Source organism: Pleuronectes platessa, chromosome 9 (genome assembly GCF_947347685.1).
Source record: "Pleuronectes platessa chromosome 9, fPlePla1.1, whole genome shotgun sequence".
Classification (NCBI taxonomy): Eukaryota; Metazoa; Chordata; class Actinopteri; order Pleuronectiformes; family Pleuronectidae; genus Pleuronectes; species Pleuronectes platessa.
In genome coordinates, this window is record NC_070634.1 from 6,006,421 (window position 1) to 6,023,233 (window position 16,813).

General features: G+C 40.1%; 1 protein-coding gene across 3 annotated transcripts in view; it reads left to right on the forward strand.

Annotated features, from left to right (window-relative positions):
- Positions 1–16,813, forward strand: part of ryk (receptor like tyrosine kinase) — a 47,835-nt gene that overhangs the window by 24,075 nt on the left and 6,947 nt on the right. Inside the window, exons 5-12 of one of the 3 annotated variants that reach the window (XM_053430603.1) lie at positions 2,200–2,268; positions 2,927–3,068; positions 4,428–4,528; positions 7,202–7,285; positions 9,127–9,252; positions 13,710–13,796; positions 15,006–15,075; positions 15,617–15,749. In XM_053430603.1, coding sequence (XP_053286578.1) covers positions 2,200–2,268; positions 2,927–3,068; positions 4,428–4,528; positions 7,202–7,285; positions 9,127–9,252; positions 13,710–13,796; positions 15,006–15,075; positions 15,617–15,749 — 812 coding nt within the window. The remainder of the gene's footprint in view (positions 1–2,199; positions 2,269–2,926; positions 3,069–4,427; positions 4,529–7,201; positions 7,286–9,126; positions 9,253–13,709; positions 13,797–15,005; positions 15,076–15,616; positions 15,750–16,813) is intronic. The other 2 variants (XM_053430604.1, XM_053430606.1) reach the window with 2 other exon arrangements.

The window sequence follows — 16,813 nt, forward strand, 5'->3', positions numbered from 1 at the left end:
TCAGAAGGTATTTATTGCTAAGTAGGTTTACACCTACCTGGAATTTGCTCTGGTTATTGGTGCATACAATGAACATAAAAACTCAAATACAACACACATAAGAAATACAATAAAAAACAATGTATAAAATAAAAATATACAAAAGATAAAAGATATAAAAAGTAAAGTGAAATGCAAAATGCAAACAGAACAACAGTGTCAAATTGCAATATGCAATGTTATGCAATATAATATAATGTGTGTTAATTTAACACATCCTTGAAGTGTGGGGGCGTAATAATAGTCCAAGTCAGGTGGGGGTCCCGGGCCTTGTTGATAAGGCCAACTGCAGCCGGGAAGAAGCTGGTCTTGTGGCGTGAGGTTTTGGCCCTGATGGACCGCAGCCTCCTGCCGGAGGCAAGAACCTCAAAGAGTTTGTTACCCAGGTGGGAAGGATCTGCCACAATCTTGCCTGCACGCCTCAGGGTCCTAGAGATGGCAGATTGCAGCCAATCACCTTCTCAGCAGAACGGATGATACGCTGCAGCCTGCCTTTGTCGTTGGCAGTGGCAGCAGCAAACCAGATGGTGGAGGTGAGGATGGACTCGATGATGCGGGTGTAGAAGTGCACCATCATTGTCTTTGGCAGGTTGAACTTCTTCAACTGCCACAGGAAGTACATCCTCTGTTGAGCTTTTTTGGTGAGGGAGCTGATGTTGGGCTCCCACTTGAGGTCCTGGGAGATGATGGTGCCTAGGAAGTGGAAGGACTCCGCGGTGACGACTGGGGAGTCTCTCAGGGTGATGGTGGTGGGTGGGTGGGGCTGGGTTCCAGAGATGAGCCCAATGAGGGTGGTGTCGTCCGCAAACTTAAGGAGTTTGACGGACTGGTGACTGGAGGTGCAGCTGTTCGTATACAGGGAGAAGAGTAGCATATACTGCATATACTGGACATTACTTATTATTTTATGTTGCTTTACAATACTGGGACTATGGAGTACTAACAGCTTGTATAATGTTATTGACCAGTGTTGGATTTAAGTTGAGAATGTAGGAGTGAAATGAATCCCGGAATTACGATTAACCAGGGTAAAATTCCAGACGGTTATCATTAAAACCGCAGGTGATTACCACGTGGGTTTGTTTTGTTCATATGTAAGTTCAGTTTGTGTTTCTTTGATTCTCGAGAATTAATGAGACATGTTTTTAAAAACAATGGGGAAAAAAGTCTGGATTCATTGATCAATAGAAAAAATAGATCTGTTTGTGTGAAGAGCGACAGACCCACACACACACACACACACACACACACACACACACACACACACACACACACACACCTGTACACAGGAGCAGATTATGACGCAATGCACTGTTGTAACTTTATTGTTCCAAAAGAAGCAAAGCCCCGTTTATCCAGGAACATACAAATTAAATCAGCAGGTTTTTATAATCTCAGTTCTATGTTTGAGTGATTCTAAAAAAGGTCTTGCTGTTGACCGGCGCTGAGCAATGCACGTCCAATGCAGTGGTACTGCCAAGAGGGGGCTAGCGGGCCAACTGGACACAGTAAAGGCTACAATCAGAGTTGTTTTTTTGTTACCACACAAGTCTTATTGCATTGATGTGGAGCGCGTAAAAAATGATGCTAATAATAATGATATCACAATTGATTTAAGTAAGGGGATAGAGTCTATCAAAGGTTATTTTCTCTCAATCGGTGGACACTACCAATAGTCACTCTTTGTAACGGTAGATGCTCGGTGGCTGCGCACAGAGCCTCCAGTGCCCACTTAGTTCCCGCAGCGCAGCCGACTTCTAATAAAATTTGTTAAATTTGAAATGAGAGAAATTCATTAGGTTGAAAATGAATAATGTTTTTACTTGGGTTGGTCTTAAACAACATCTTTAAACATGAATGTCTCTCAGTAGAGCACTTACCTCCACCAAGTCCCGCCAGTCTCCTTAAATTCATCAAGCCACACCAAAGTGCACACAATTAGTAATTTCTTGAGAAATTCATAACAATTTGAACAAACACAATATGTCACAAAGTTTCATTAAAATAATTTCATTTATTCTTAATTTAACACACTTTTCACAGCATTACACTGCATTAAATCTCACAACTGCGTTAGTAAATTCTGCCATTCGGATGATGTTTGTATTCTGTCTGTCTGCCTCTCGATCTGACTTCATCCCTTCTTTCTTTCCTTCACAGGAATTGATCCTGACCCAAAGATTCCCATTCCCATTCCCATCAACAACATCACTATTGAGCGGCCTGACTGTAAGTAGGACTGTAATGTTACTTTCACATCTTGGTCTGCTCTCTCTCTCCACCAGCTCCATCTCCATGTCCTCCCTGGTGTCATCAGCCTGATAAGACAGAGGCTGAATTATTTTTAAGAAGTCTCTCTGTACAGCAACGATCGTTAGTCAAACTTTCCATAACCAAGGCATATGATTTCAGAGCCCAGAGAGATGGATGCATTCTGCTGTTGAAATGTGCTCCGTTAGCCCCCACCCATTGGAGTGGGTGTCCTCTTCCAGTGGGATTTATTCTCTTTGAGCCCACTGCCCCAGTAACAAAGCACCATTAGTGGCTTGTCTCCCTTCTGCTTCGGTAAGCCCAAGGAACCTGGGGCCCTCCGAGGCTTTTAGAGAGGTGATGAGAAAAGCTCTCAGACACTGGATCCTGGGCCCAGCCTCCACTATTCCAGGCCTCCATTAACCCTAAGTGGAGCCCTCAGTGCACTTATCATGTCTTTCCCCCTCTCTCTCACTCACTCATGTCTTTATCCCAATGCTTTACCTCCATTTTGATGCTCTGCATTTTTCGTAACAGAGTTGAGACTTTCGTAATGACAAGGTTATTTTGTGTACTGCGATGTTATAGTCACCAAAGTTTTCCCTGAAATTGTTAACCTGTGGCTTGTTGTCCTCAGTAGATGGTGCGGTCCCCCCCACCAGCTCCACGCAGGTGTTCTATATAAGCGTAAGCGTGTGCTGCATCGTCATCTTCCTCGTGGCCATCATCCTGGCCATCCTGCACCTGCACAGCATGAAGAGAGTGGAGATGGAGGACAGGTTTGTTTCTTTAGTTTGTCATGGTTCCAAAGAAATCACGGCCATTGTTATGGAAAGCACGCTCATTATAGTGAAGCGGAAGAAAACCAGCATTCAGCTGAGTGGATTTACAGCCTCCTATCTGTCACCTGTGAAAGTTATTTTAGTACTTTTTACAGAATCCCTCTATTCAAAGACCTACAAAAATAAGCCAGATGGCTTCAGGCAGCTCTGCAGATATCGGTGTGAAATGCGATCAGCACTTTGAAGAGGTTAGCCATTGAGGCAACGGTGAATTTAAATAGCATAAAGATAGCTTTTTAATTTGTCATGGATATCTGTCTAATGTGACATTTACACTAAACTTTCCGTACTTTAGATAAAGTGGCTGCATATGATCTCATTGCATGGTGGGATTTCTAAACAATTCAGTCTGTCCATTTGACATCTTTAGGGTTAAAAGCTCTCAGGTTTTTCGTTAGCATGAGGTCAAAATATTTTAGAGCTGATAACCTGACCAGCAGAAAATGTATTGGCAACTATTTCAACGATTGTTGCAGTACGTTTTTTTTTTTTAATCAAAAAAGCCCCAAACTGACTGATTTATAAATGTATACATTTTGCAGGTTTTCTCATTCTGTCATGATAGTAACCTGTATATCATTGGGTTCTGTTCTCTTGGTCAGACAAACAAAGGCATCTTATGACATTACCATAGCTGAAACTCTGCTACACTGTATGGAGAGCTCTTCCTCTTATTTCAACGACTAATGCAGAGCTCACTCTAAACCTCCCTGTTTGGAATGGGCTGTTTGCTTGGCCTGTGGTATGCTGGTTGGAGCTTACTTTTTCAAACTGTAAAGGGAACTGCAGTAATTGAGCCGCGGCAAGAAAAGACCGGCTGGTGGACTCAGTACCACCGCAGAACATGGAGCTGTTCCTTCTGTCTATTTAAAGTTCTGTGAAGTTTAACTCGGTATGCAAAAACCCAAACTGTAGAATCAGTTGTCGTGAACACACTGTTGTTGTGGTCCACAATGTCACTTACGTTGATGTGTCACAGCCGCTGCTGCTTCAGAGTGTTGGTCACCTGCTAATTTAAAGTTTATTAACACTGAAATAAGTAGTTTAATTCAACCCAAATGATCACAATCGGCACATATTAATTTTTTTTTAGACTGCATTAGTTTTAAATATGTGTATTTTTTTATTTATTTATAGTCATGCCAACATTTTTCTCTAGTTCTGTAATATTCTGATTAAATTAAATCAGGTTTTACCATCAAGTTGTACCATTGAAACAATATAAGACTAGTTTGAAGTTACTGCTCGATCCAGGAGCCTTCAGATAAGAACTTGTTTTCTCTCTGTGTTTTTCAGCGTTAGTGACAGTGGGAGCTCACAGGGTCTGTCTCAGCCATCCACACAGACCACACAGTACCTGAGGGCAGACACTCCAAACAACGCAGCCCCTGTCACAAGTAAGACATCTTATCTTACGCCATCTGACCACTGAAAGAACAACCAGTTCAATCAATGGTTCGATGCATCGGTTTATGTATATATATATATATATATATATATATATTTTTTCTTTTTTTTTCTTTTTTTTTTTTCTTTTGTGGAGTGCTCACACAAAACTGGATGAAGACATGTTAAAATACGTCCATAATGTCTGATTCAGTCTTCCACAGTTTTTTCTTCTTCTCACACTGGCATCTCAAAATGTGCATGCTGCTCCAAATGCAATAATCGACTGTGAATGACCTTATTAGCTTAACTGCTGTCATAAGATCGTAATGAAGAACATAGTCCCTCTTTATTTTTGGTTGCTGTTAACCCTTGTTAGTGTCAGAGCAGTGTGTAAATGTTCTCACTGTGTGTGCTGCGACAACTTGGAACAACAATTCAACAGTTAGAGATGCACAAGCAGTCTTTTATTTTGGAAGTGGCAGATACTGATCTACACTAATGACGTAAGAATATAGAACAAGATGGTGAATATAACTTGTACGGTTGAAGGTCTTCTGCACAATTTAAGTTACCAACTACAATGTAAACAGAGCAGGGTGGGAAACAGACATAGAGGAATGACGTCACAGTGAGTGTAAGTCTAAACATGATCTCACACCTGTATGAGAATTTACTCACTATTACCATTTCATCTCTCAGTTAATCTCAGCCTGAGCACGTTGCCTCCAATAAGGGTCTTTGTTCATAGATGTTGTTGCAGTGTGATCATGTTCTCTTGGCTGGCGCTCAATGTAATTATGGGGTAAGTATTATTTTGTAGCTGTTTATCATGCAGAGTTGGACTTTTCATTACACTGTAAGTACAGCAATAGAGCCATTAAATGAGTTTCAATTTTCTCATGTTAAAAGTATCACCACGGTTACCACGGCAGCTCTAGATTTTAAAGGAGATATTACAATTTTTTTGTAATAAATACAAAGTATAAGGGTTAAAAACAACAACTTTCCATTTAACAGGGAGCTATTTGCAACTTTTGAGACCAGAAACTTCCTGGAGTCTTCAGTGGTTGTTGGACAACTGCTACTGTACTGCAATATTCTTGGATCTCAACACAATCAAAATGAATTTAGAAACCGAAACAACAGTTACTGCTATGGGTAATAATTACATAATAATCACCATAACATAAAGAACATTCCTCCTAGTGAAATGCACATTTACCTTCAAAAAAGGGAAATACTGGCTGCTCTCAGACATGCACTGACTGTCTCTTGAGTTTTCTCTCCAAGCCCCCTAGGATTCACTATGAGTGAGTGGGCGAGTTGATGAAGAGAACACAAATATCTCATGATGAAAAAAAGGTGCATTCCCGTAGTAGACGCAGACGAAGATGTCAACTTAGACAAAGATTGAAGAGCTTTCCGTGATAAGGGCTGACACCGCTGTCGATATGCTATAAATATATCTTTGCATGTGATGAGGTGTTAATATCCTGCCTCCCAGGCACCACCCCTCACCTGAACACCTTGGAGATTGTCCTGTTGTTGTGAATGCATCTGACCCAGAGAATCTCCTGCTGTGTTCTTCATATGTAAAAGGAAAGGTCCAGATCCAGTTGTCTTTGCATTGCCTAGACTTCATGTCTGAAAAATGTTTGCTTTCACCTGGAAACAATATAAAAAGTCCTAGAGATTGTCGTAATATTTTGCCTTGGCCCTTTCTTATAACATAATACTATGAGCAGTTTCCATGGAATAGCATCCCATTCAAAATAATTCACAGACCTAAGGCAGTCATTTGTCAGTGCGATTTAGGGGTTAGTTTCTTCCCCGTGCAGTTTGGTCTCGATGCAGTTGTTAATACTACATACCTGTATTTTGTGATATATATCTGTAGAGTGACACGTACCTTTTAAATTTAATGATCCAAAGAAATAAACTGAATAAATCTCAGTAGAGCACATGCCTCCGCCAAGGCCCAACTGTCCCCGTAAAGGCATAGTTCACCCAAAAATGAAAATTAACTTATTATCTACTCATCATTCTGCCGATGGAGGGGTGGGTGAAGTGTTTGAGTCCACAAATCACTTTTGGAGCTTCAGTGTTAGAGAAAACCATCCCTGATCCGCCACATTGTTCAGATCTGTGGGTAGATAAAATCTCTTATCTTGTCTTTTTGTGTACCAACAAGTTATATGGAAATATGATCTGTATTTTGTTTAATTCTGTGCAGACCAAACAAGTAAACAAGGGGTGAAAACATAACCTCCACGGTGAAAGTAATATTGATTCTTCTCAGCTCTCTACTACTTCATTTTGGGAACCAGTGGACAGGCGCCCCAGGTTGTCTGTCAATGTATGATCCATCACTGCCCTCTTGTGGTTACAACTCACATCTCACCTCCTGTGCATTTTGTTTGACCCGCTTGCCTTCTCGTTTTGTCTTATGCTTTGCTGACTGTGATCATTTACACCACCATCCACCCAACTCCTGATGGGCAAGTTTACCCATATTGCATGCATGCCTGGTTGGATGGATGTTTCGCGTATGAGCTGGACATTTGCAGCTACCGTTCACATCCATTCATTCCCTCAGGTCATGTTGTAATTTGAGTGAGCTCTCCATTAAAACACCTCTCTCACTCTCTCCCACCCTGTGCCCCCTCCCCTCTTGTCATCAGACAATCACCCTGGTTCTGCACCCATACTTCAGCTTGCAGCCTCCTCCTTCCAAAACCCTGGTGCTCCCCCTCATGAAACCAAAAGTAAGTTCCACTGAAGCTCTGAGAGTCAACTCAACACTCCAAACCCGTTGATACTATTATGTTGTCATGTGCAGCGTAGTAATATTAACACCCGAATCATCCTCATGTCTTGCCTTCAGGGTATTAACAGGGTAAAAGCTCATACTTTCAGAAATAACTGGAAAGTTACACTTCCTGAACTGATCCTCCGAATCATGACCCATGCAACTCACCTGCTTCATACTAACCTGCCTCATTACTGTGTCAACTTGTTATGTTGTGTGTTTGAGATTCAATATTTACTCTTTTAGATAGAGATTTACACTATTTAGCATTAGATACTTATTTTCAAAATAATAAAAAGGACTATCGAACCAATTTTGAAACGAAAGCTGAATAAACAAATTTATTGAAGTTAAAGTGCTGAACATTCTCTGGTTCAAGCTTCTCAAATGTGAGGATTTTATGCTTTTCTCTGTTGGTTATCATTATAAACTGAATATTTTTTTATCTTGTGTTTTGTCAATACAACTTTTTTTGTTTGATAATGGATGATTAAGATACTCAGTAATTGAAGCATTCCCATTAGAAATCCCAATGTGTGTATTTCATTATGGTTAATTTCACACACACACTGTCGTATGCATGTAAACAGCCCAAGCCTGTGTCTCAAATACATATCAATAACATACAATAAACTCAATCTATGAAGGTTTTGGTTATGTAGTTTTCCCTCTGGAAACAGGACAACTTAAAATATAAATATATCTTAAATATGCATCATTCAGCATAAATAGAGCACAACCTTCATCGTCAAAATGGCTGCCGTGAAAAGATGAATTGTTACTTTCTATTCATATAAAATAATGTAAGATTATACAAATAATATCTTTTGGATTTCTTTTGAACCCTCCGCAAAGCATGCGTGTGTGTGTAATGCATATGTTGCTTGTTAACTTGTTCACTTTTGTGAACATTTGTTTTCATTCCTTCGATGTTCTCAATTTGACCTGCAGGGGGCAGCATTGATCTTTTCTATGTTTCTCCTTATTTTACACTTGCAGCAGCAGAGACTTAAACTTCAAATTTGTTTTAATTAGCCAATGTAAAGTGTGAATCTTTGGACCCGCATCACAGAAAAATATAAAACACTTTTATTGTGTTTTTGAGGTTTATTTTGTTATTAAAGATGTGTTTTAATCTCGTGTATCTCATAGAATTTAAACATCTCTACAAAGTATCAGATGTAGCTTATAAAAACACAAAGGGACTTAATGTTAACTTCAATTGTGTCGGGAGGTTGTTTGCGGGGAAGCTTTCCATTATTTTTGTCTTCTGTGGTTTGCAAACCTTTCGTCTAAACTGCTGTTCCCAGCCTGTCAGATTGGTCTCACATGCACCTAAGGTCTGGTTATGCCTCACATATGAAGTGAGTTGATAGAAAGGGCTTATGTATGTTTGTACGTTTATGTGTAGATACTCAGATACTGTAAGGAACGGCCCCTGTGTGTTTGTGTGTGTTTCATATCAAAACTTACCTACCTGACTCAACCAGCAGAGTACATTGGGAGGTTATGTAACGGTCCTGCTCTAATACAAGACTTTGCGTGTTTACGGTACTGTACATCTCTTGCTGACCACGTAATATCTGGAATTCTTTGAATGCATGTGAGGGATTTGTGTGTTTTACAGTAAATCTGTGTGTCAGTCATAAAGGGATCTCTTTCAAAAGTGATGCAAAGCAGATGTCCCCCGGGTTTTTTATTTTGGGGTAAACTGAGTTAAAAGACCTGTGACTCAGTTAGAAAGTGTTTTGGATTATGTGTATCTTTAATGAGACTCTTTGTTTTTCATCCTCTCAGGCTACCCATCTCTCCGCATAGAGAAGAATGACCTGAGGAGCGTTACACTATTGGAGGCTAAATCTAAAGTGAAAGACATCGCCATCTCAAGGGAGAGAGTCACACTACAAGATGTCTTGCATGAAGGTATTTGTCTCTCCTGTTCCCTCTTTCCTCATCTCTCTTTACTCTTAGTGAACCCCCAATGACTTCCGAGTTCTTCCCAAGAGTGTGAACATTATCTAGACACAAAGTGGAATTCAAATTGTGTCGTAAGCACCTCTTTGAAAAGCCAAGAGCACAGATTGTGCCATGTGATGTGGTTACAAATGTTTCCCTATGCTTTGTTCATGAATGCTGCTGTGGATGTGAGATGTGGTTTTGAGTGGCAGGTTGGTGCAGGGGTTTTGATGGAGTGGCTTTAATTACATTAAATACACAAGCGCATGTGCACGAAAGTTGCTCTCGCACATATTGGAGAGAGAGAACTGCAGTGCCACTTACGGGTTAGAGATCTTTCTTTATTATGAGAAGTGTACGAAATGTTTTTTGTGTTATTATGAAACTGTGGCAGGACAAATTAGAATATGGCAGGCCGCCCCAGTCGAGATAATTAATGGGAAACATTTGTATACTTCCACTAAGTTCTCAGTCACCCTAAAAAATCTCTGGGTACCTAACTAATACATTTTTATAAAAGAAATGTACATCAACAAACCGGTTCATTGTGGTAATATTTTTGATTTATTTGCACTTAAAAACCAACAAACAATTTACAACAAATTAAGGGAAGACAAAAACAAATTATTAAGAAAAACCATCTCTCAAACATCTGGCCAAAGGACTACAGTCATATATTAGCCAGCTGGCTATCACTGACACATTTAAATTTTTTTTGATTATTGTGTGTTACTTTATATACATAAATTAATGAAAATAAAATGAAACCACAAACAAAAAGAGCTGCACACTATTGGAACAGAGTAATGAAATACTGGCGGTGTTCAAATTATACTGAACTTTTGAAATAGGGTTTAATGAGGTGACTAAAAATGACTGTAAAGAAACCAGCAGTTGTAGTTTCCCACACATACACACACACACCTGAGAGTTATAAATGCCTTATTCTCAGAGAATGACTTATTTTCCGAACAAAGGGACAAAGGCTTCCTGACCGTCTGAGAAAATCTTTGTATTCTTACAACATTTAAGCGGTGCTGTCAAGGCACCACAAAGAATGACTTCACGTCATGTCAGTGCTTAGTCGGCTATAAAGTTTAAACCCCCGCCTGCGCAGCTGATGACTTCATTTTGTCGTGAATGTTCTCGGGGATGATATTCAGCAGGAGCCTATATGATTTCAATGTCATAAAAGTTAATTTAATTTGTCCCCCAACCGTATAAGAAGCCATGAAATAGAAGGAAGTGCAATGAAAAGCCTGCAGCTGATAGCGGAGGTGTGACAGAATGAGGCATAAATTATAGATCATTGTAACCCTTCGTTGACAAGAACAGACATATAAGTTGTAGAATGTCAGCTTTAACGCTAGTCGTTAGAATGTTTTTTAAATGGAGCTTTTAAAAGTGGGAAAGTTCTGTTGGATGCACATGTGAAAATCTAAAGTCATAAAAAAGCATCTGCTGCAAAATGTACGCTACCCAACACAATTCTGATTTATGAATGTTTATTTAGTAAGAAGTGCAGAATTACATTTTCAGGGGTGCCATAAATATGGGCCTCAGTTTTTACTGCATGGTGTCACAGCACACAGGGATGTATATACATTCAAAGCTCTGCTCCAAACCACCTCCCCCGATGAAACCTTTGGCCGCATTAACAACTAGAATGGCCCTCAGAGAGCAAATACCTCCACCAAGGCCTAACAGTCACCTTATGAAGCCATAACAAATTCACTAGATCCAGACTTTTATCTGGATCTGCACCAAATTTTACACACATACATAAATTTATATCCCATATATCAACAATATTAAAAACACTATCGCAGAATGTTTTCACAAGTGAAAAACTATTCCTGGATCTGGATACGCACCAACATTATGTATTTTTTCTTCATATTCCCGCAAACTAAATAAAAAAAAAAATGCAGATTAAAGATATATCCTCTTAGTGGAGGTAACAAGGCTGTAAATGCTGTGTATTTATATCAATGTACATACAAAAAAGATGTCTCTAGAAAATCATGCTTTTTCCGTCCACTGTAGAATGTCAAACCTGTAGCCATCAGATACGAATCCGAACAAGGGCACAGGAAAAGTCGAATAACATAATTTTTCTTCATACTGAAAAAAAATACAATCCACATTTGAAGGTAATGTTTATTTATTAAATTATTTAATTTTCAAATGCGCTTTTAAATGTGCTTTGGGAAATTAGATGTTTTTATTTAGAATTCCCCCTGGTAATGCTACTTGCATGTTGAATAAAAAATTCAACTTAATTTGAAGACTGCAGCATCTTGTATAAGAAAATGCTCAAATTGGGTATAAAAGAATACAATCACATGAGAGGTCAGAAATTCTTAAATCTACCATAAAAACCCAACAGTAAACACACAAACAAACACACACTATATCTTCATATCCAGTTGGATGTGAATAAATGAGGTTGTTGGGATTTACTGTAATTCTGGGACTTCATATACTTTTGTTGGCCAGCATGGATGTGAAATAAGCCTTCAATTGAATTTATAATGTTCTTGAAAAGTCTTAAATGTGGCTTGTTGGGACCTTCAGAAACCCGAAAGCTCCGGTAGAGTAGTGTGAGAGTGTACATCTTACTTTACTACATCTGTTTTTTAGTGTAATGTTTTTCATCTGCACAAAACTGACATGTGTTCTTTTTTTTTTTTCCCTTTATTTTCTTTTCATGCTCTGAGGATATTATGCAGAGACAGGTCACTGTACTGCACTGCTCTCGACGGTCATATAAGAGTCAGAGCTTAACTCCAAACAATGATAAACTTTCCATAAACTTTAAATAGTTCCTCCTGAGGTATATAACATATTGACCGAGGGTCTAAAGCCCTGAAGATAAACATTCAGCTTCAGTTTGGCTCGATTAGTCTTCCTCTCTGGAGACGCTGGATGCTTTTGGATGGGATTCAGCCTTGTCATGGAGTGATGGTACTGAAAAAGACCGTACTTCACTTTCTGGAGATTTGCCCACGCTGGGGTTTATTGTGGCTGTTGGAGTGATGTAAGAGTTACCCAAGGATGAATACAACACAACAGTGTGGGTGTTCTGTTTTGAAATGCCACCTTAATGCCTTAAAGGGCTTACTGTCATTGTTTGTGAACATAGGTAGTATTCTCTTGCCAAATTACTTTCTTTAGTCTTCTCTGTTTTTTGACTTAACTCTAGACACTGTAATTGAAAGAAACATTCAAATGATTGTTCTTATCTCTGGTTGCATTGTGTGGCTGACAAGCTGTAAATTGAGAAAAATCTCAACAACTCATGGTTTATCAAGGATGAATTTACATATTAAAAATCAGCATATCACTGTGAGCAATTATTAACTATATATTTTATTTCGGGGTCAAGCACAACCTCTGCAATTCCTCTGTTTTGTGTTGTAACTTCAATTAAAAAGTAATGACTATTTGGTTGACTATCTACTGCACCATTTCTTACAATATCTCCTTTCAGACATGCACTGAACTCTGGATAATCTCCAGAAGGGCTGTGTGTGTGCATGCAAAATCCCTCTGGACTTTCTCTGGAGTTTTTCCTGCCGGCCCTCCAGTAGGAGAATGTCCGAAAGAGCCAATGTGCTAAAACACCAAAAGATCTTCTACAGCATTCAGTGTCCTCAGTCAGCTCTGAGGTTTTTAAATGAAAACTGCCTAAAAACTTTTACTCTTACGCTTTACAACAGGCATTGTTGGAGAGTCTTGAGGTCAAATCAAAGTCAAATGAATTTCAAAATGTCATTAAATTCAAAATTAACCTTGAAAACACACAAGCGATAACACCTGAGGTATAAAAAATGAGAGAAATGCAGGCCACGTCTCGGAGGTGGTTGAACTCTGAGTGTTCTGTTCTTGGGAGCCGGCAGGTCCAGACAGGCTCGACGGAGAAGGCAGGAGCTGGAGGGAGACAGTCAAACACTCACCCTGTTGTTATGTTTGTCTGTGCTTGAAACACAAGGCGTAGTTAGCCTAGGGGTTCAGATGTTTTTTTTTTTTAAGTTTACGTTACTGGTTTACGTTGTGAAATGGTATTTTACCCCAGCAAAGTCCTCGCAGCGGTGACAGTTTAGACAACGGAGATGATGGACATGCTCACTTAGCCGTCTTACATTGTACAAAGTTGTGAATCATTGGTCTCAATGTAAGACCCTCTGCGCTCCACTGACTTGCTCTTGTTTTGGCTTCTGTCAGCGAGACAGGAGCCAAACCTGCCTAATCCCATTAAGAGACAAAGCGTTTTAAGCAGAAGCCTGTCCACCTCTGTCCACAGACCAGCCAGGCATGACGGCCAGCGACAGCAATGGCATTTCGATCCTTGAATGTGATGCCTCTGGCTTTGTTTCTCCTGCCCTTTTCCCCAGATAAAACCTGTGGTTTGTGTTTGACAGGCACGTTTGGCCGCATCTTCCACGGCGTGCTGCTGGACGAGAAGGACCCCAGTAAGGAGAAGCAGGTCTTTGTGAAGACAGTGAAAGGTATGCGTTCCATGCTGGCTATGAAAACGCTCAGTTGACTGCACAGTTGTCAAAGAAATGAAAATATTGTCAAGTGGAGTGTTGTAAGTTTTCCCATCTCTATTAATGTGCATCTTGCTGTGGGTTTTCTAAGAAGTGAGGTTTGGCAAAGTAAACACTGTCAAGCTCAGTGAGCATCAATAAACTGAAACATGATTATAATGCCAAAGGCGTAAGAGGAATGACCAAGGTCAGTGGACTGAAACATAATATAGCCAACAGTTCAGTTGACACCCTGTGGTTTTTAATTTGATTTCAATGATATGATTTTTTTTTTTAGGTTTGTTTTTGTGCTTCCAAGCCAGTAACAGTTGTGGTCGAGAAGTGCTGTTTTAGGGTTGTCCGTCCATCTCATTCTCATTGGCGTGATCCTCCAGGAACACGTTTAGAACATTTCTTCGAATCTGGCACAAACATCCACTTGGGCTCCAGGATGAATTGATTAGAGTTTAGTGGTCAAAGTGGTCACTTACCTCATAAAACTGGACTTAGTACCTTTTATTCAATTTAAGCCTGGACGGAAATGAATGTGAAGTCGACAGGTTGGAGGAGGTGTACAACCACTGGGTGATTATTGTAGTTTGTTTTGTGGACCCCGGTGTTGAGCGCTTTAGGCTGTTAACCAAACATGGCCTATACAAATAAGTGCTTCTCTAATGACTTCAGCAGATGTCCATACATTGTTTCAGCCCAGTACACTGATCTGACCGTAGATTAATTGCAAGTCTTACTCACGCCGCAGCTTTTGCACATTAGCGAAAGGCCTCCTCTATATGGGAGTGTCGGGTTGTTTGTTAGCAGCATGTGTCGGCTCTCTCTGCCAGTTGCCTTCTGACCTCTCCTTTCTCATGTTTACTCAGGGAGGGGTGGATACCTCAAGCGAACAATATCCTCGTGCCAGTCTTGGCTTTGTTAAACTCTTTACTTCCTTCTCATGCTCCTTTTGGGAGTACCACACGATGGCAAAGGGGCATTCACAGATTATAAAACTGGCAAACCCAGTTTCCCACTAAAAATAACTATGAGAACAGGGTTCTTTGCTTGGAAACAAGTAAAAATCTAACACTTCATGGAGTCGCAGAGTAATGTAACCTTACCTTTTCATCTGCTACTGCAAACCAGCAGCTATAAGGGACTCATATCTGATTGTGTCTCTGAAAAAATTCATAGATAATGCGTCTGAGGTGCAGGTGACCATGATATTGACGGAAAGTTGCAAACTTCGTGGACTCCATCACAGGTAAGTGGAAGCACTCACAGAACACAGGAGGTTATTTGTTGTTTTGCAGCAGTTTGCTCTTATATGATGAAAAAATCAAAAATATTTATATATATATCTCAAAAGAAATATAATAATCTAACAAGTTAATTTGGCCATTATAGCTCCCAAATGGCAGTATTAACCTTTACCATGGTTATACTGTCGTCCACTTTTGGAACAGTTTGAATGTTGAAAGTAGCCTTAATGCTCTGGTTTAGTCCGAAGCTGAAACAGTTATTTCTCAAAGAGTTGCTATATTTTAACTGCTCTGCCTTCATGTGAAGAAGAATGTCCTGCTCCTTCCACTTTTCCTCTTTTTTGATATCAGTAATTTGTCAGTAAGATTAGCTTCCTCTTCCACACGTTGGCAGTAGTTTGGATGAGCACGTTAACATCCACCTTTGGATTCCATGAACCTGTTTGACATGCATCAAACTTCTACACGTGTACAAAAACACTATATTTCATCTGTCACACACAGTGCTCCTGTTCCTTAATTGCTCTCGCTCTCTGCCCTCAGAAATCTGTTACCCATAAGTCACGTGTGTACGGAGGATGGAGAGAAGCCAATGGTGCTGTTGCCTTTCATGGCCTGGGGGAACCTCAAGCTGTTCCTGCGGCAGTGCAAGCTAGCAGAGGCTAACAACCCACAGGTGAGGCTTTTAAATCAGAGTGCATTTTCTGGAGCTTTAAGGCACTTATTAAGCCATTAAGATAAATACCTCGATGCGAGCCATGTATGGCACAGACATTTATTGAGCTATTAAAATAAATCCCCCCCAAATTGGAAAAAAAGTCAGATTAAATCCAGTGTCAAGCCTGAAAGAGTGTTTTGTGTGTTTGCGGCAATCCACAGCAAATACCATCTACCAGTTTACACTGTTATTAGAATGACTATTGAGATAATCATGAAGCTGGTGCTCAGGGCAGAGATTTTTATTTGCTATGTAAAGACAATCAGTCTTTTGTACAGGTTCACCCCAGGGAGTCTTTGATGTGCTTGGCAAAGACACAGTGCAAATCCGACCAAATCCAAAATACAGATGCAGCAAACATTTTGCAATCACAAGACGAAGCTTGCCATCCATTTGCATTAATCAAAACATCTCTATGAAGTTTCAGTTAACACATCAGCACCTTCGCTCTCTGCAATCTCATTTTGTACTTACTGGCACTTGTCAGGGAGAAAGACATAGTCATTAAGTTTCTGCGGGTGCAAGAAACGTGGAGCTATAAATCAGTGTTTCAGTATAGAGGAGATAAAACTCTGAGGCAAGCACAACACCACAGTGTGGCATTTGTTCTGAAAGGGAACATCTGGTTTGGAAGGTAGGTTGGTGCTGAGGGGGGAGAACACGTGGTGAGTGTTGACCTTTTCCACAGTTGTCAAGTTTTCACTGACAAACCAGTAACATCATGCTCGACAGTCGAGCACCAGCTACACGTGTCTCACGTTGGTCCAAGTTGTTGACTTTAAATGTTCTTATCTGTGTTCATTGGTTGCCAAGACCTTTTGTGTTGTGGGGATTAATTAATTTAGGCTGTATCACAGTGTCCACTCTCAGATAAGATTAAACAACCAAAACATTTCCACTTTGGGTACTTAAGCCAGGGTTCATACAGCGGACTCCCTGTAGTAGATCAGATGTGTAGAAAACTATCTTTGGCCACTCCAATGTTTACATGGCCTTGAGCAGCTACAAGCATAAAAAGCAAG